This window comes from Bombus pascuorum, chromosome 15 (assembly GCF_905332965.1).
Source record: "Bombus pascuorum chromosome 15, iyBomPasc1.1, whole genome shotgun sequence".
Classification (NCBI taxonomy): domain Eukaryota; kingdom Metazoa; phylum Arthropoda; class Insecta; order Hymenoptera; family Apidae; genus Bombus; species Bombus pascuorum.
In genome coordinates this window covers 6078361-6098691 of record NC_083502.1, presented here as the reverse complement: position 1 = coordinate 6098691, position 20331 = coordinate 6078361, and the positions used below count along the sequence as shown (strand labels likewise).

The 20331-nt window shown below is 33.6% G+C and overlaps 2 protein-coding genes across 2 annotated transcripts; one reads left to right on the top strand and one right to left on the bottom strand.

The window, feature by feature from the left end:
* The first annotated feature begins 5 nt into the window (after positions 1–5).
* Positions 6–2276, top strand: LOC132914587 (coiled-coil domain-containing protein 186-like). Its single transcript, XM_060973808.1, has 5 exons — positions 6–792; positions 872–1130; positions 1242–1417; positions 1525–1592; positions 1979–2276. The coding sequence occupies exons 1-5, from the start codon at positions 724–726 to the stop codon at positions 2118–2120; spliced, it is 714 nt and encodes a 237-aa protein (XP_060829791.1). The 5' UTR covers positions 6–723; the 3' UTR covers positions 2121–2276.
* LOC132914588 (uncharacterized) lies at positions 2117–20250 on the bottom strand. The gene is made up of 6 exons (XM_060973809.1): positions 19821–20250; positions 11452–12647; positions 7258–7427; positions 3169–3250; positions 2843–2892; positions 2117–2568 (listed from the first exon to the last, which is right to left on the bottom strand). The coding sequence occupies exons 2-6, from the start codon at positions 11694–11696 to the stop codon at positions 2405–2407; spliced, it is 711 nt and encodes a 236-aa protein (XP_060829792.1). The 5' UTR covers positions 11697–12647; positions 19821–20250; the 3' UTR covers positions 2117–2404.
* Positions 20251–20331: the final 81 nt, after the last annotated feature.

Sequence of the window (20331 nt, the reverse complement as noted above, 5' to 3'; positions counted from 1 at the left end):
CATTTGCTAATTGAGAGAACTTTATTATTAACGCTACACGTTGATGAATAATCCACATACGAAGCTTTTGATAATTATTATTTTATCTCCATATTTATTTATCAATTTTCATTTATCAATATATTTTATATATCAATAAACAATTATTGGATAAAATTTTTTATCACATTACGATTATCTATCGGTGTATTGTTTAATAATTTTCTTCTCCTTCCAGCTTTTCGACGTTATCTTTTTATTTTTGTATTCGCAGTTAGTTATAAATGTTTATCAAACTTTTATGAGATACTTTTTAGATTAAAGAATTATTTGTATCGAGAAAAGCAGAAGATTGCAAAGGTATCCAATAAAACGCAGTGAGAAAACCAGTAAGATGATATTCAGACAATTTTTAGTAATTAGAACAAATTGTAATATGGTTAACATCGTTTCGATGTATTGTAATATTCTTTGATTATTCCGTTGTGTAATCTCAGACTCGAACCACGTGGTTCGTGCCCATTCTAAATTTATGGATAAATCCCTTTAATAATTTCACTATTTAACTCAATTTATTCACTTGCAAATTTAAAATGTACACGCAATTAAAAAAAAGAATATTAAAAATAATATCAATTCCCGAATAAGCTATTTTCTAATTTTTCAAATGAAAATTATTCCACTATTAAGGTAATTGTTTTGATTCGAGTTTCTCGCTGCTTCCAAGATTCGAAGTATTTCAAGATGGAGGAACAAGAGTACATCAATTGTGAATTACAAGGAATGCTGGAGGAATTCACGAGAATCAGAGACGTGTGACAAACATTCATTTCTCTTCGTTCAATCTTTTAATATTTATTTATCGGTGTTCTAATTTTCTACAAATCAACAGACGTACCTTGCGTTGAAATCTTATTGTGAAATGCAAGAGGAAGCTACGTCGATAGAGAAAGCACGTTCCGAAAGGTTACAGATGAATTTGGAGAAACTTTCCTCAACTTATCTGCTTCTAGAAAATAGATATAAGTCTATCGTTGAAAAATTGCAGACTGAAAAGGACAATCTTCGTAAAACAAACGAAGAGCTGAAGGAACAGTGTGATCATTTGCGTTTGATTAATGCGGAAGATCGTGGTGGAAACAACAACGAAAGTAAAATGACTACTTTATTTATTTAGCAAAGTAAACAGCGATGTAGTTATTTGTTTTACTTTATATAACAAAGTAGGCGATAAAATGATAGTTATGTCGTTGTCAACGTAGTATGCAAATTGCAAGACGAGCTGGAAGTTCTAAAAGCCCAATTAGCGATGCAGGAAGAGAAACACAACGAGAACATTGCATTGTTAAAGCAGCAACACTTTGACGAACTACAGAGATATAAAATGTTGCTGCAGAACAAAAATGTTGCTGCAGAAGGAAAACAGGCCTCCACATCTGTAATTTAATATTTTCTACTTGAAGAACGATCCACGAAATTTGCAACTATATTTACGAACCAAATGTTTCTTCCTCTTTTTTTTTTTTTTTTTTTTCTTTGAATCAGAGAGAATCTAAAAAGAGAGAACGTCCGAAGAATTTGGGGAAGAATAAGAAGAAGGTGTCTTTCTTTAGGTATTCCTATGAGCTTTTAGTTTTAACTATATATTTATTTTATTCTTATAACTTTGGAATTGTTTTAATTTGTTCTATTACATTTCATAATTCCTAATTTATGTCTACATTTATAATACTAATTTTTAATTATATATATTTTTATATTATCATTTATTTATATTATAATTTTAATTATATATATTTTTATATTATTATTTATTTATATTATAATTTTTAATTATTGATCTTAAATTTTCGATTGCAATCAACTTGCAAAGAAATTTTATTTCCATTTTTTTGCTACATTTTTGTAACATTCAAATTTTCTCAACTTTCTTTATCAAGTATTATATTCGTAACATTAAATTCGTGCAACTTTACATTCCCGATTACATCAACTATAGATGGCCAGAATTGGACATAGAAACAATCAATAGCGTGCCATTGGAGGCGCGCAACGACAATGAAGCTGGAAATAGAAACCGTGCTACGAAGAAGAGGAAATTATTTCACGAAGACAGAGACATTATAATAGACATTCCTTAAAATAGGTATTTAGCATTTATTATTTCTCATACGAGACACAACTATACTACGATTCGTATAAAATACATTAATTTACTACGTTTATAGTAAATGAAAAGTTAGCTTCTGATTTTCGTATACTCGAGTAAATTAAACTATGAATAATTTTTGGTTCGATTTTAAGTTTCTTAAATAGTACATACTAGTATTATATTACATAAATAATTGGCGATATTTCTAAGTATCAATATATCAGCATATCCGAAGAATAAATTTAATGCTTTCTTTGAAAAGAAAAATGACAATTATTTTCGGATTTTTCGATTCAAAGAATTCCAGCTGTTCGTGTAATCGATTTTTAGATGTCCATATGTGTTTAGGTCCAAATGAGGTGGTGGAATAATTTCTACCATGTATTTCTCTTGGTCCATCGATGTGTATTCTTGCTGAGAACGATAATCTGGCATATCTGTGAAAACAAATTAATAAGAAACGAAATAAGTATGGTTTAAATAAATCATTGAAAAATATCAAACTATTTCCTAGATACGGAAAATTGCGGTATTCCAGATTATAAATGAAACATATTTTAATAAAACCAATTATAAATTTTGATTGGGATTTGTTTCATAATTCATAGATAAAACTTTCTGTTTTTCTTTTCTTCAACGACGTCAGTTTCATTGATATGCTTGATACAGATCTCTAAAGCACGAAGAACTGTGATCATTGAAATTGCTTACCTAATTCTATAGAATCCATTGGCGGAAGATTAGCGTCGACGCTCATAGATCTACAAAAATAAAGAAAATCACATATGGACGTCTAAAAAAGAACAAAAGTAAAACCCATCGAACAATCGTTTATTAACATAAAAATCACTTATAACAGCTAGACTTTGTGTCTTTATAATGACAATTAAAGAAATAGAAATTCGACTAAGAATTTCAGCTATCCGATATTACATCAATTATTCTAATCTGGGTATTTTACATAGTTTTACTTGTTATGTATATTCTGTAAATTCCTTAAATTTTCCATAAATGTACAAAAGTGATAATTCGAATACCTATGAAGCTCTCCCATAGAGGTAGACCTGCATTTGTGTCCAAGTCGCCTATGGTCTTCCATGAATTCACCGTGTCTCGCTTCTGAAACGACGTTAAAGAGCACTTTAAAAAAGCCATATAAATGTTTTGAAATCGATTACATGGACGTGTTCTCATTTAATAGACTTGACATTAGACGGGGTGCGGGGGAACGTGCGGATTCGACGCCCACCGACGCGACGCCTTCCTCTGCGTTTTCTCGTATCGAGGCTCGCGAGATTCGGAACGAGGACGTGGAAATCGCTCGCGATGACACGTGTAATTTCGCTTAGACACTTTCTGATGCACTCGCACGACAGTCAGAACAACCTTCTCTTACAATTTCTGTTTCCTTTTTCTAAGTCGACTAATAAACACAATTTGAGGTAAAAGGAGAATTTCTTGTCTATGTGTGTTCAATGGTATGGTATGGGAATGGCCTTGACGACTGATACCGATTTAGGAGGTAGAAGAATTACTTAGAAAGCGAAATTGGAATAGCCAAATGAAGTTTTGGATGGAGTTAAGAAAACGTTTGCAGAGCATCTGCCCCTGTATGTCTACCACGCCTGAAAGATATACGATCAATTTTTTAAGATAATAAACCCAGAAGATGATAATAAAAAAAATGGAAAAATAATAGTGGGTAATGATTTATACCACTATGATTCATTCAGTTCTCTATACATACACAGAATCTATTTAGTCGCATGTGAAAGCAGAGAGGCAATCGAAAGCCGCAGAAAAATAATTGCATGTTGAAATCGTGCGAGGATGCGACACTAGCGCCGCGTGTCACGATTTATCATTGCGATTGGGACTTTCTAGGGCACGATAGAAATTGTGACGCGTGCACCTATGAAAATACGACGCATATCGAAACGTGTTTGCTGTAGCGCTTTTGTATTATCGCAAATAATTGCTCTCTGCATAATCGCTTCGTTCCAATTATCTTTATCAGTCGCAAAATGTTTGAGATAAAATTTGCCGGTCAATAAGCGGCAATACGCAACGTCGAACAAATATAACGAGCATACAGTATATTTTCACGTACGCGTTGTATATGACCGAGATTTTAATCAAAACACACGATTGGGTCGATTGTTTATATTTGCACAGAAATTACACATCTGCCAAATATGTGTACGCGTGTGTAATTTAACACGCATGTACAATTTTAAATATTTCTTCTCGTATTGTACGTGATGAATTTACAGTTCATAAATCCTGTATTTTCAATGCGTACATCGAAACTTTTCCGTTATATCATACACGAAACACCTCGAACAAAGCAAAGATTTCACGCGATACAACTTTCGATTGGAAAATTTACGATTGCCTCTTACTACGCGCAATCACTCATAATCAATTCTATTTCTAGCAGTCGCTTTCAAGACACACCCAACAAGTACAAACGTTCGAACTGCCACAGACACTTACGAGTATCAAAATACCACAGCAGAAAAAGATTTATTACGATATTAAATAGAACGTTATGAATGAAAAAATAGCTGGTTTGCTAGCTTTGAATAATAAACTCTACAATAATTGACGTAACTGTCATAAGCTAAAAATGTCGTTTCTTAAAACACTGTAAACAGGTATTTTAAAATAGATTACAAGTATTAGGATTAAAAAAGAAAGAAGAAATGGACACGCACCGGTTAAGGAGGAAGAAACGGTTGGTTTGTTGCCATCGGCAAGGTCCAGTTCACCGTAACACGACCATTAATGGGATTCCTGAACCGGACCCGAAACGGAAATCTGTTCCTTGATCAAACGCATTGGTACGTGCAGAGTCGATACAACGCGCCAATTGCATAATCTCTTTGAATCGTAACCAGTTCACTGCGTGCAGGAATATCAATTATTGGACAGAGAAAACGCGCGCCACGACTTGTGGTTTTCGACCATGCGAATTATAGTTTCACTTAATAATAGTCAGGTACAGTTCTGATTACGTATTTTGCTTAATTACGTACTCTATTCCTGCAGGAAAAAATTTAGGTTACACATAAACATATATGTAACAGGATATGCGTATATATTACACATAGTGTTGTTAAAAATTGTTCATCTTATTAAGAAATTATATTCATTATATTAAATACATAATATATATATTATATTATATTTATAACAAATTATAATATTATATTAATTATATTATAATTATATATAATATTATATTATATTTATTATATATATATACATATATACATATATATAATAAATATAATATAATTTATTTAATTTATTTATTTAAAAATCCATTATATCATATATATCCATTATATTATATATATGTATGATATAATGGATTTTTAAATAAATAAATTAAATAAATTATATATACAATATAATAATTATATAAATAATAAATTAAATAAATTATATATATATGATATAATGGCTTTTTAATAGAATGATTCTGGTATAAATCCATATTCTCCGTATTTATTAGTTTTTATTTTTCCAGGCAGCATGTATTGGAGAAAGAATTGGAAATCAAAATTTGAATTACAATGTGCCAGATCAGCGTAGAATTTCAGGACGCGGAAATTCGGTTTTAAAAACTTCCGAGCTCTGCATTAAAACTGATTAAAAGTTTACCTCGTAAAATCGGTAACAGTCTTTCTCTGCTTTAATTGGAGAAATATAACAGAGATATAATAAATGGCGAGGAGATATTTCTTGGATAAACTCGGAAATCGGGTCAGGAGAAATCTGCAGGAAATAATGATATGGATCGTATGGTTCACTTGCTACGTCGTTCATCTATTTAGTCGATTCTAAAGTTAACAGCAAAAAATTGAGAGAGTTTTAATGAATGTGTATTCAGATGAGTTTCTTCCTGTGAGACATCCTTCCTTGCATAAACTCTTCATGAAGAAAAAGGAACGCTATAGCCGGAAAATGCAATAGACTGAATACGAACTGTGTGAAAGCAAGTGAAAATCAGTAGGTATCACGGTTTTCTGATCAGGAATATCGGGTCAGTATAATTATAGACTTGCTTACAGACCTAGAACTTCCGTTTTCAAGGTCCAGATCAGAGTAGAATGTATGTTGCGCATGGTTCTTTAGTGGTTTCAATCTGATTCAGTTCTGATATTGGATATTCTCATTGTTTAGAATATTAGAGTGTTATGTAAGAGTGTTAATTGCAGAATACAACGTGCCCCCGTGTAAAGTACAAAAGAATCTAAACGTTCACAGATCATAGATTGTCAAAAGTGACTTAACGTCGAGTCTATCTTTGAGACGTATCAATTTTCTAATTGTATAATCATATAACCAGATCTTTGATGTTCTATAATAGAGCTGTATCAGACAGATAATCACCAGACAGTTCTCTGATACAACGATATGATTGGTACAAAGTCAACCTATCAAAGAGAATTATCTATCAGAGAACCGAACTGGTTACCAGATCACTGTGCCTCATAAAACACGTATCAAAGTGAATCATCGAATAAAATGAACCATTTGATAGATAAGTGATCGCTAAATGAAAGTATGGAAATTAAATTAGGTGTAGAATTTATTTAAAGATAAGTAGCTCTATCACACACTGAAGCTCTGACAATCTGAAGATATAGCAGGCAAACTGGGCTAAAAATTATTTAGTACAAACCAACTAAATGAAGTAGTTACTAGAAATCGACGCTTGGAAGTCGATAACGAAATTATAAATACAAGACTGGGTATAAAAATTCACGAGAAAATTATAAGCTTTTGTGTCATAGTGAACCATTTTTATGGATCAAAGATCATTCGACCATAGTATCAGTATAGACCACAGTATATCACTAGCGAGTGTATAGTAATATTTCAATTACTTATTGTTAGTCTATCAAGGTACTATCAAAGAATGTTATCATAATGTTATCAAAGAAAGCTATCAAAGAAATCTATATATCAAACAACTACGTACATATGTATATCTAGATGAAGCGAGTTCTAGCTTTCCTTCTGAAAACTTTCTGTTGTTTCCGTGTCTAATTCACTGTAGAGGCCTCGATTTGATGGGTGGCGAGGATTGTCAGGGAAAAAGCAATTAATCTTACCGGAGAGAGGCGCGTAGACCGGAAAAGGGGCGACGTAATCCGGTACTTCGTCCTCGTAGATTGGCTGATGATAGTAGCAACTATTGTTCGTGAGTCTGCCTGGTCCACAATACAATTCTTCCACGAAAGCAGGCGCGTCGTAGCCAGGTTCTCTCACCGACGACGAGTACCTGCAACGTTCGTCAGCTACTTTTGCCATTCGCACGCTAAATTTTTATTCTGTTCTTTTTTTTATTTCAAGACTAAAAATATACCGTCATTAAAGATTTCTGATGGTTTTTGCCAGTGTTAAACTTTTTGCCAAGACAAACGCTCATAGTTCATACAAAGGTTCGTGGATCATACAGTAAATGCAGATAATAATGATCAGGCAATGGGTTATTGTACAAAACAAAAACTGTCGAATAATTTTCCGGAATTTTTGCTGTTACTAATCGACTAAAATTTTACCGTGAAGAACAAACGACTAAGCTATAACATTTTACGCAAGGCGCTCTCTTAACCTTTTTGCTCTACGCCACTTTCATTTTCAGAGTCTCGTACAATCCTATAATTGCACCGAATAACGATGATAAATGTCCGAAAGACAACGTGCTAAAGTCGAATCGTGTAATTAAACATCTGTGGTTAATATACATCGACAATTACAGTACATCAATTATGCTTAATATATGAAGAACACAGGGACTTTGATTTTTAGGTTATCTTCCAATATACAGGCAGTTCCATTTTTCCAATTTCAAATTCGCAAGGAATTCTTGCTTAGACTATTATTTCTCCAGGAAGATGTATCAGGAAGATGAATATTCCTTAAAAGTAGCTTTTTTAAGTTATCGTTCGATATACAGGTCGTTTCATTCGCTTATTTTCAAGCTACCTTATTTTACACTTAGGTCGTTCTTTCAGCTAATACAGTGAACAAATTAGTCGGTAGCAGTAATGTAACGAGCGAATCTCTTCAAAACTACCGAGAACGATGAAATACCTAGCGTATAGGAATAACAAAGATATCTGAGAATAAAAATGAATAGAAACAACCAGTAGACTGGCATAGACCTCTGAAACATTGAATTTTCGTTCTATGGCATAGATAAACCTGTCGGTTAAATTGAAAAAAGATTCGAAAGGTAATTAAAAGAGATTTATAGATCAAAAAGTGAAACGCCCTGTGTAATTATTCTCTGTATCTAGTTACACAGTAGTTATGAGACAGTTGAGCCATAAATCGACAGAACAAACTGAGAAATTGCCTTTTTAAGGCAGGCCATAATTCTTGCCAGCAGCAATCTCTGTTCGAAATGTTCTCTACGCCGTTTTTTCGCTGAATTACAGGCAACGCGAAACCACTTGAGGGATTTCGCCTTTCACTAAACCCGATCCGAATGATCGATTTAAACAGCGTTACGGGGTTCAATGCACCACGTTCCATCGCTAATGGACGGCTATTACGATTAAAGGAAGTGTCCCTTTCCGGCAATTAAATGCCATTGTAATTGCGTCTCGTGATCGTTCGAACGTCTGGTTGCGCAATTTTTTACGCGCGTATCTTTTCTCTTTTCTTTTTGTCTCTTTAGAAATAAGGTAGCTTTGAACAAATTTTTCAAAGTTCTTTGATCTCGCTGTGGTAACTTTTAGCACGTGTTGAAAATATTACTAGTTGTTTAATAAACACAAAAGTATCCTCGTCTAATCGAGTTGCTTCTAATAGAAAAGTCTTTGCATCGTGTTATAACGTTTATTTTACTAGACGAGAACTACCCTTTGCTTCCCATCTTCGAATTTTTCTGTCCAGATATTCGTACTTAGAAACATAATGATCGCGTCATTTTCGAGAATCTTGTTCTTAGTTTTCTCACGGTGAATTGTTAAATTTTCCAATATCGCAAGAATTTTTTTTTCATTTTATTTTGGTTTTTTACAATTTGTCCTTATGGATATTTGGTAAAGTGTTATATCTTATTGGTGAAAAAAAAAAATAAAAATAAATATAGCATGAGGGTGGCTATCCCCAGCGGGGTGCCAGCTTCGTTTTTTCTAAGTTATATCTTTTATGATCGCAAGAATTTGGCAATAATTTTTAAGCATAATCTTACGATTTTAATGTAATTATTAAAAAAAAAAAAAACAAATAGATAATGGAAATTTCCATCGTACAATTATTCGCCTAATTCTAAATATCCTCACTTTCCTTTGGATTGGCTAATCGCATGATTATCCACTCAATTTTAAGGTTATGTTTCGTTTCCTTCGTTACTCGTATCCCTTTCAAACATCGAAAGTATAAGTGTTCGCGTGGCTACAAAGAACAATTGCTTTAGAAAATCACGTTACCCCCTATCGAGCGAAAGTGTGCAAAGTTTAATAAGTACTACCATACGAGAGCAATGCTCAAGAACACAGCGCCCTACTTTGCACCCACTGATATCATCTGTCTCGAGCAGATTCCAGCTTATGAAAAATATATTGGGTTAAACAGACTGTGAACGGAAAGGAGAGAAAAGAAAGAAGAAAAATATCAGGCTCGCGAACGAAGCATTATATGGTCCTTTACGCAATTCCGTGGAAAGATGGATTATCAGGAGTGTTATACTAAACAGCAAGCATGATTTATTTGCGAGCGTTCTGTTGAAGGAATTCTATGGTTTCCACTCTCAGTAATTTACCATATACCATTATGATTTTTTCTTTATTTTTTAATCCGTCGATCTTTTAAGTTCTCTAATCAGTTCTAATAACGAAAATTACACGTTTGTTTGATCGACACGTGTTTATTCCGATCAAATTTCAAGTGTCGGTTGTTTATTACACCGAAACTACTAGTGTTGCCGCTCGATTAACCGCATTCATCGGTTTCAAGCACTCAGGATTAATTAACATTCCCAGTTCCACATGGTGTAACGATACAAACATTCTCGAATTGCATAGTAAATTAGAACACAGAGGGAACGTAGATAGATGTGTCGTAATTGGAAAGCGAGCGATACCAATCATTGTATCTGTTCTGTGTTTCGAGAATTGTCCTTGATAGCGAAACGTAATTTTGAGAATGGAAGATTAATTCGAAGAGGTTGTAAATCGTTCCATGCAAAGGATAAGGTTGCTGTAATTTTATTCCTCGGTTATCTCTAATTTTATCCTCGATTTTATTTTTTCTAGGAAATAAAAATTAAAATACTAAGAAGAATCTTTAATTTTATCGGAAGGATTAAGTCTCCTTTATAAGGATTTAAATTCTACGTAGATAGTTTCACGTTTATTCGATTTTTCGATCTCTAATCCGTTTTTCCTCTGATGCGAAGATACACGGTCTCTTATAGGGCAGTTATGGGTAATTTTCATGATTAGATTGGCCAAGGTTGTAGCCACGCAGAGAGCTTCGGTTCTCGTCAAGTTGCCCAAGTTACACTGCGTTGGGTATGGTAAGTGTTTAGATGAATGACGCTTAAGCACTTTGCGTGCGCTGTTGGAAGCAAAGAGGCAAGCAGCAGATTAGGGGAAACAGCCGTGATTGTCCAATTTTCCCATTAGAGTGTATACCTGCACGATCTTCTAAATATAATTCCAATACTTTAATTATACATAAAAGATATAACTTAGAAAAAAACGAAGCTGGCACCCCGCTGGGGGTAGCCACCCACATGCTATATTTATTTTTATTTTATTATTTTTTTTTCTTCACCAATAAGATATAACACTTTACCAAATGTCCATAAGGACAAATTGTAAAATAACCAAAATAAAAAAAAAATACTTCAATTATTAACCAAATGATCCTATTATCAACCAACTAACTTAGATCCTTCTCTCTGCAAAACGAATAATAATATACAACAATCGTAAAACGAAAGTGCCACACTCGATCAGGAAAGAAACTCTCTTTAACATAATCGGAAAAACCCTCTTTAACATGATCGGAAAAAACTTTCTTTAACACGATTGGGTTTTTTTTTTTTAGTTTATTTTGGTTTTTGCAATTTGTCCTGAAGGACACTTGACAAAGTATTATATCTTGTTGGTAAAAAAAAATAAAAATAAAATATAGCATGTGGGTGGCTACCCCCAGCGGGGTGCCATCTTCGTGTTTGCTAGGTTATGTCTTTATGATATCTGAAAAGTAACCTTAAATTCTATCGGCCTAATGCGGTTAATGAGCATGTTATCAGGTTGTTCTTGAAATTTCTCTCCACCACTCACCAATATTCAGATTGAGCAGACGCTGTCTCTTGGGACCGATAGGTGGGTCGACGATGATGTAGCGGCATCTGTTGCGCCAGACTGGCGACACTATGCCGACGTAGGTACACATAATTCTCCAAATCCCACGGGTCGACATAGTGTCTGCTGGCACTCGCAGAGCTGTATGCGTCCCCGGAGCTACCAACGGAAGTAGAACGCTGAGAACCGATGGAATCCCAATATATTGACGACTCTACCGGCATTCTTATCTTTTGCTTTCTTCCTTTCAGTTTCTTCAGTATTTTGTCTTTGAGCAGAATTTTCGGTGGTATATTTGGAGAAATTCTGGCTTCTTCTTTTCGGCCTGTATCTTCAGTCTGTACTTTGTCCTTATTATTAAACGAGAAAGAATTTTGAATAGGAATTTTCGAAGAAGTCGCTTCGGCTCTTTGCTTCAAGTCTGTGTTTCGTTTTCGCTATTCAATGGAATTTTCTATGGGAATTTTGAACTCTCTTTATTCAGGCAGTCGTTACAACATGATACCGTAGACCGAGAAAAAGAAGAGAATCTACAGATTGGAAAAATCCAGGGTTGAATGAAAAATCAGCTACGTGAAATTTGAATTTAATAGAACTCGTTCATTCCAAAGATCAAGAATCAGATTCCGTCAATTGAATGAAAACAGTGGAATACTCGATCCTTCTAGATCCAAATATCATTTATGTTACTATACATCGATTATATATCAATTATCAGTAATAAAAACAATTTTTCTTCTAAAATCCATGACCAACTTTAAGATTGTAATACATAATACGTAATGGACAATGATAATCGCCTAATTAGTTAATAATTGATCAAAATACTTAAGGCATGAGGAAGCTAAAATAAGTTATACACTTTTGAAATAGGAAGGAAAGAACCTGTCAGTCACACGAAAACACCATAAAACTGCACACTTGGCGGTCTCGAAGATTCAACTTCTGTTCGTTCGCGTTGTGTTCGTAACGATATCGAGATTATCCGTTTCCGGTCGGTCGAGGAGACGCATTGTGCACGGCACGAGCACGATTTCGCTTCTGGATCCGTTCGAATCCTCCTACTCCTCTTCTACTACCGGTAGCTAGCTCTCTTCGAATACAAGTGAAACCAAAGACTTTCACGCCTGCGCTACCCCACCTTCTTCCGAACCTGTTGCATCGCCTCGTTGCACCTGTAATCGTACATACGATTGCGTTTTTCGTCTACTCGAGACTGCGATAGTCGTGGACGACTTTTGGACCACGTAAGCTTTACATTTTATACCATACATTTTCCAATAGTCTTCCTTACTAAAGCAAGTTTTATATTTCGTAAAATTTCTTCGAATATAATAAGCTCTTCTCTATTCTTTATATTCTTATTAGCTTAATAGCTTCTTCTCTATTCGCTATTATTCTTTTTCTTTTGTTTTGTGAATGAATTGCATAGAAGTTGAATAACCTATCTCAAGGAGCAGAGAAGACGATTATGAAAATTTCAAGACGTTTTCACGCAATTCCTAAAATGCAAGATAATCGCTATATAAGGAAAAAGCTAATGGAATAATTAATTCGTGATTAATTAATGTAATAATTATTTGAATGTCTGTAAAAGTTTCCAAAAAGGCACAGCCGTAAATCAATCCAAACTTAAACAAGCTACATTCGCTGAATGTCGTTTCTCAAATGTATCCAACGAAAGAACCATCGAGACGACGTTCTTGCAGTGGCTCGTTATTTCTTTCAGCTGCAATTTAAACTTCCCATGCGTGCCACATCATTACGCAATAAACTTTCATCAGCCTTTTCAAGAAACGATCGTCAACGCGACTCGTTTAATTACACGTACGATGTACACGTGAACAGATACCTGTTGCTTGATACCTCAGGCGGGTCAATTAAATCGTACTACCGGCATGATTCTACGAAAAACATGGCGTTCGCGTAGAATCAACATGATTGAGGAGAAATTACGTAATTACACGATCATAGAATTGAACATGTAAGACTATCGTAATAAAATACAATATTTCATCGAGCTTGACTAATTATGGATAATCTGAGCTAGTTTTATCGAGTTCGTTGTACTTCGTTCTCACGATTTAGGTTAGGTTTGGCGGGAAATTAATACAGCGGCGTCGATAGCGTTGTAGGCATTGTTTGCGAGCATGTATACTGCTCGTTCGTAATTATGATGCAAAGAGATTTAAAGACATGTACAATTTTTAATGTAGCCAATAATTTGTAAATTTTTAAGCCACAGTGATACGATGCACAAATATTGTCTCGTGTATTGTATCGTCTTCAAATTAATCTTCGTAAAATATCCCACTTCCTTCTCTCTCTCTCTCTCAATATTTTTGAAAATTTATTTTGAGCACTTCTGTTCTTGTAGACGTTTAAAAGCTTCGCTGCGTGCATTTAAAGCATTTAAAAGTGCGGATATTTTTGCGAACGATGTCTGTAGAGTCTATAACACGCGTTAATAAGAGAAAACAGTGAAGGAAAATAAAGAAAGTGACGATAAAATCAGTATACAAAATATAATTAATCGATACATTTAATACAATCGAAGGTTCAATCAATCACAAGGCAGCTGTAAAACGTAATAACGCTATGATCACAAATGAACATCAGTGGGTACTACATAAAAATTAATTAGAATTACAAAGTCGAACTGAAGGTTCTTTCGATAATCACAAATAAATAATCAAGGGAAATAGATTTCTTCGATTTTTTTTTTTTTTTGTCGGTCAGCTGATACATTTTGCCTCTTCAGGGACATTGGTGCATATATCTAAGTTCTTCTTAAAAATTCAATTACGATTTCAAAAATTACTATGGACGTTGTTTTGAATAAGTACTCTTCACTGTATAAAGCCCTTTTATTTTATTGGCCATATGTTACTGCTATCGACGAACAATAAAAAAAAAAAAAAAAGAATACAAAATTGGACAATTTTAAGTAAAAATTCTTCTTGAGAAAAATAAAAATAAAAAAGCAATTATTTTTATCTGCCCTTAATAGATTCGTCCCTGAAGAGCTGTACCATGATGGCGTCCATAACAAAATACTCTTATTTTCCGCCCAAACTCGCGAACATTCACCAGGTTCCGGTCTATCGAAAACTGAAACTGGTAGAAAGCCGGAATCATCCTCTACTTTCCTTGATGCGTTCAACCGAACACCGACAATTTCCGTCTTTGTTCCTTTTTCGATCAGCCATCTTCCTGTTTCAACGTAAAAGCCTATACATCGATAGCACTCGGACGATTTTTTTATTAAAACATTAATCTCTCAGGATTAACTGGGAAGAGCAGAATTTCTGAATATTTACATCATAAATCCTCAAAATTCTGACGTAATTCTGTACTTTCATAGGTTAGATTCGGTTGGAAGATTCCTCCATTATTGTGTATGTGGCGTTTAAAATGTCTGCGTAGCCCGATGATATTTATGGAGAAATCTAGGCAAGCTTAAAGACGGTGAGAAATATTAGATAGTCATTATAGTAACATTGATATTGAACAACTATAGTGGCGGATTGTTTGGAAAGTTTCACTGTGTTCTTTCAAGTTTAAGATGAATTTGAATAAATTCCAGTTGGAGTTTATATTGAATAATTAACTCCTTGTTCGATCATCTTTTCGTAGTATTTGGTCATAAGAGGGACAATGCCTCATCAAGGTGGCGCCAGGGTTTTAGGCGAGCCAATCTGATTCGCTGATAATTGCCTGAAATTTGATCTGGCCTTCGCTGTCTGCTAAAAAAATTGATGTTAGGAAAAGAGGAGAGATCTTTCGAAACATGACTGATTAAGTCAGTAGGCAGCGAAGAATTTTCGAAAAAAAATTTATTTATCGATTAGTCGATAAAATTTTAAATTTCTAAATTTTGAAACTTTTTTAAACTTTTCTACAGACTTTCCAAACAACGTTCAATAATAGTCAGAGTGGTAAAATATATAACAATAACTTTCTAGATTAAAGGCTCGTTAGTTAGAAATCTCCTCATCCACGAATCACTTAGATCCTATGAACCCATAGAAATCCTATAAACCCTAAAAACCCGTCATAAGGTTTAGGATTAGGTAGTATATATTTCGCTAACTTCAATTATGTGTTGCTTCAATTATGTTCCACTAACATTAATTAACCATAATATATTGACCATGTAAATGAAAGAAATCCTGGATCTCAGGTCATTTACGTTTTATTGGCGATGTATCGAACATTTTTTTCGATCCATAACGGCAGCCATGACACACAAGCGTCCGCGTACATTTTAGGAAACATTGGATTAAAGTAGGTTAGGAATCGGGCATTGGATTTCAAGGAATTAATTAGAGAGCCTATCTCGCATGATTTTTCAAACACGAGTTATCTCATCATGACTGAACTTTCGGTATCGCAATGGAATCGCGCGCTTTTGTATTTTCCTGCGCGCTCTCTGCACACTATATAATCCAACTATATCGAAATGTCAGTCGATCAGGTAAGATGTGTTCGTGGAATGGAAATGGGAAACTCCGCCAGTGTCCTATTTTTATAGTTTCCTCGTTTATTATGTTTCTATCTTGTTAAAAACGGGTTGACTTAGAAAAATAATGACTTTTTAGGTTAAATTTGGAAATAGGGATTGGGTGGCTTTTGTCGTATGACAGTCACAGTGTTTCCCATTTTCATTGTACAACTCGTTTCTGTACAGAAAGGAATTTTCATAAATGTATAATAATTTTTTTAATTATACACTTTAGATTAAGGATAAACCCTATTTCAACATTTTCCTTCAACATGAAATTGGAACGAACGACAATTTTTCGAATTTTTATTAAACCTAAGAAATTTGTTGATGATAGAAAAATACAGAAGAAATTAAATCTAGCGTCAAGTTCTATCAAATTGCAATTTTAAACAAAAGGAATCTGCTATTCTTAAAAATTTATTTGACCAGTAATCGACAACATTTGAATTTATTGAAAATTTAATGCAAAGTCCAATATCAAAGGAAACTACCAAATATGTAACTCCTTTCTGCACAGAAGAACACAACGGTAGTGAAAGATAGGAGAAACGATCAAGCACACGTCCCAATTACACTCGAACGTCTTTTGAACTAATTGACCTCGCATTGGTCAGAAAAAGAAGAAAAAGGGAAAAAGGAATCGTATAATATTAACTCAGTCGCTAGAAACGGCTATGTACACTTCTCGTATTAGACGAGTATAACCTAGTCGGTATATCGCTAATTCTAAATAAGGACAACAAATCTTTCTCGTTCTCTCTCATTTTCTTTCTATTTCTGAACGCTAGAGCCTTTAGTAATGCATATCACAGTTACAAAAATTCAACACTTCTCGCTACTTGGCAATCTCTTTCCCCCCTGTATGCAGTATCAAATCGTTTTTATACACATATACATTTACAGTAGCTCATCAAAATATTCCATCACTCGTAGAAATCTTGCTATATATATTATGTAATAATATGTATAAATTTCATTAGCGTCGTAATGAGACGGGAAATTGGTTTCAAAATCATTACGGACTCGACCAACATAACCACGATTTCTCATTATAATGCTAATAAAATTTCAAAATTATGCAAGGTGAGACGGTAAACATATTACAATCGAGCAGGGGCTGATTCTACATGAAAAAATAAGTCGAAAATATAGAATGCAATTTTTTCATACGATGCTTCGTTTCCGAAAAAATCAAGTTTGAAAATTTGTGGGATGTGCTTTAACTCGACCACATACCGCGCAAGTATGAGTAAATAATCAATACGAGATTATTATACACGCGGAAATACGTCGAAACTTTTCCGTTCAATGCCTCATTTCCAAGAAAATAATGTTTCAATACGTTTACTTGAAAACGAATTGGTCTGGCGTGTACGCGAGCACGCGTGACACATTTTCTAATTTACTTTTCTCGGAAATGCAGTTTCCTAGGAAAACAATCGTATTCTTCATTTTTGCCTTATTTTCAAATGCATTCTAAAGCCCGATAAATGTCGATTATTTATCCTTGTTGAGACGGGAATTAAATCTACTTACCAAATTTTCAAACTCGATTTTCTCGAAAAAGAAAAATGAAAAAATATTATCCCGAGATTCTTCCTTATTTTTTTCCACGTAGAATGAGTCCTTGCCCGATTCTATTACGATTATCTAACCCCAACCTAAAACCCAACCTAACCGCCGCACCCCCTGTATAGCATATATAATATATATATATATATATATATATATATATATATATATATATATATATATATCAAAGTTTTCTACGATAGGTATGCAAACACTTTCGTGAGTCACTGTATTTCTATCGGACTCGAACGCTTTCGTCAGCCACGATTGCATTGCTTTTACTCGACAACCATGTGTACGTTTAAGGCTACAACTATGCCGGACCGGAGACAGTTTTTGCTCCAACTGTCAGCTAAGCTGGCTTTGTGTGTCGATCATGCAATTCGAATTGACAGAACGTTGCTTGCACAGAATTGTGCCATTCAGGAATTCTCTATGTGCTTCTGGATTTGGTCAGTTGGACCCGAAGCTCTTTGCAATGATAATTGGTCCTTGCTAAACTCTTAGAACTCGTTATACAGTAGAATCTTCATTTATTCAAACATATAAAATAATATTAACACGATGACGATTGGTGGAGCGACACTAGCGCCGTGAGGGCGTCTACTTCATTTTACTTAATTTTAGAGTTTGCCTCGTTTCAATTCGTATATCGTGTTTCACGTACAAAGATCACGACTGGGCCATTCTCAGGAGGTCACATTCATCAACTTCATAAATTGAAATGTACAGATAAGTGTCCATGTTTAAATTTATCTTATAATCGATTCTTATTTATACAATTTTCTTGCCATGCAAATCTACAAAAACTTGTAGTTTAATTGGCGGACCAAACGAATCTTAGATCGTCAAAAAATATAATCTTTAAAGAAATGACGTGTCCTTTGTTTATTCACCACCAGTTAATAAATTATGGTACAAGAAGAGAATTATGCCTTGTTTGAACGACAGAAACTAAAGTATAATATGTTAAATTATTTTAAATGAAATTCTTGTGCAAGAGAGTCCAATAATTACCAAGCTAAAATTCTTCTTTTCTAACAGAATAATTTAATTGTTCTTGCGACAAATAAATTTTTAGTCTAGTCATCGATGACACTATCAATTGCAATTTCTCTGCTATTTTCTTGTGGAATTCGTTCATAAAAAGTCAGGCGCTTACAAGCACTTTCACAGTGATACTGTCATAAATATTCATGAAACAGCAGCCATGGAAGAGTTCCCATTTTTTTTCACGGAATTGACATAGCTTATATGGAACACATATGGTCTTTCTGTGAGATTTACTTGCGGTCACGTAAATCTATTTGCACACAAGCATTTGTTGATGAGAAGAGCTTCAGATTCCAACTGAAATGGTCGAATATAGTAACCGTTTAATTCTTATGACCACTTTATTCATTTATGGTGCAAATATAGAAAGATGTGTTTTTGTTTGTTCTTTGAGGAATGTTTATACAAATTACTTGGGTAAATATTTAAATTCCAATTGTTCATGCAAATAATTTTCTTTACTTTGATAGATCTTGTCTAAATTCAATTTGGTTTAATTTGTAATTATCAATTAGTGTAAAAATTTAAGAAACATTCTATAATTCTAGTGCTTTGAGAGAAGTGGAGATTGGTTTAAAAATATCTTAATTTAGATTGCAGCTTTAGAAAATGATTTTCTCTTTATTTCAATTATTGCTTTAACTGTTGTAACAAATGTCTTACTCACTTTTGATATTCTCTATATTTTTGCATATTAGATACAGCGTGTGAGTTTTTTAATTTTCCATAAATGCATAAACATTTATGATCTTGGGAAGACTCTCTTTATAAATAAAGATACGAATCTCTTTACTAGCTTCGCTAATTAAATCCTCTTAAAAATACAGGATTTATTAGAATATTTAATTTATTCAAAATATGGAAGAATACTTCCATGGCATGAAAATTACACCATAAATAAATAACATGTTCATAAATTCATTGAAACTTTTTTATACAAACAATGAATACATTTACACAAAAAAAACCTTGAGTATTCTAACATAAAGAGTATCGATTTTTTATAATACTTCAAAAATTAATTAAATTTTCCTTCTTTATGAAAATTACTCATTTAAAAATATCACTGTTGAACGATACTTTTACAGAATAAAATAAACATTATATAAATCACATATATACTTTCTGTTTGATAAGAAGCACATATCCTAAAAACTATGTGACTCGAACATTCTCCAAAAAAAGAAGAAGAAGAAGGAGAAGGAAAGAAACTTACTTTCATCCCCAGCCATCCTTCTTGTCGTAAAGCATTCTGCGTCGATGTTGCAGTTACACGCTGGCCCAAACAGTAACAATTTTATTTTCTACTTTCGGAGATACGATTCGCTACGGTAGCTCGCGCAATTTTTCTTTATTTCTTTTCTAATTTCTGGAATGCAACTTGTGCTCCTTCGGTTTTACCAAATTATAAAATAAGAGGGGAGTAAAAATAAAAGAGAAAAGAAGTAGAAAAATATCAATGCTCATTCCCTTCTCGGAAATTATTTTATAATCTCTCATAGAGCCTCGAAAAATTTTAAATATCCTATCTGTCTCACAATTATAAAACCAGCCCGAAAATGTTCAAATTATTTCTGCTTCGTATAATATTTGTACAAATTCATATTTTCATAAAAATAATTTTAAAAATAAGATTCCGGTAGAAAATGTTTGTTTTTTTCTATTAAATAATACAAAGAGCACGAATTAATAATAAAAAGGAGTAACAAAAATAATAAACGGTTTAA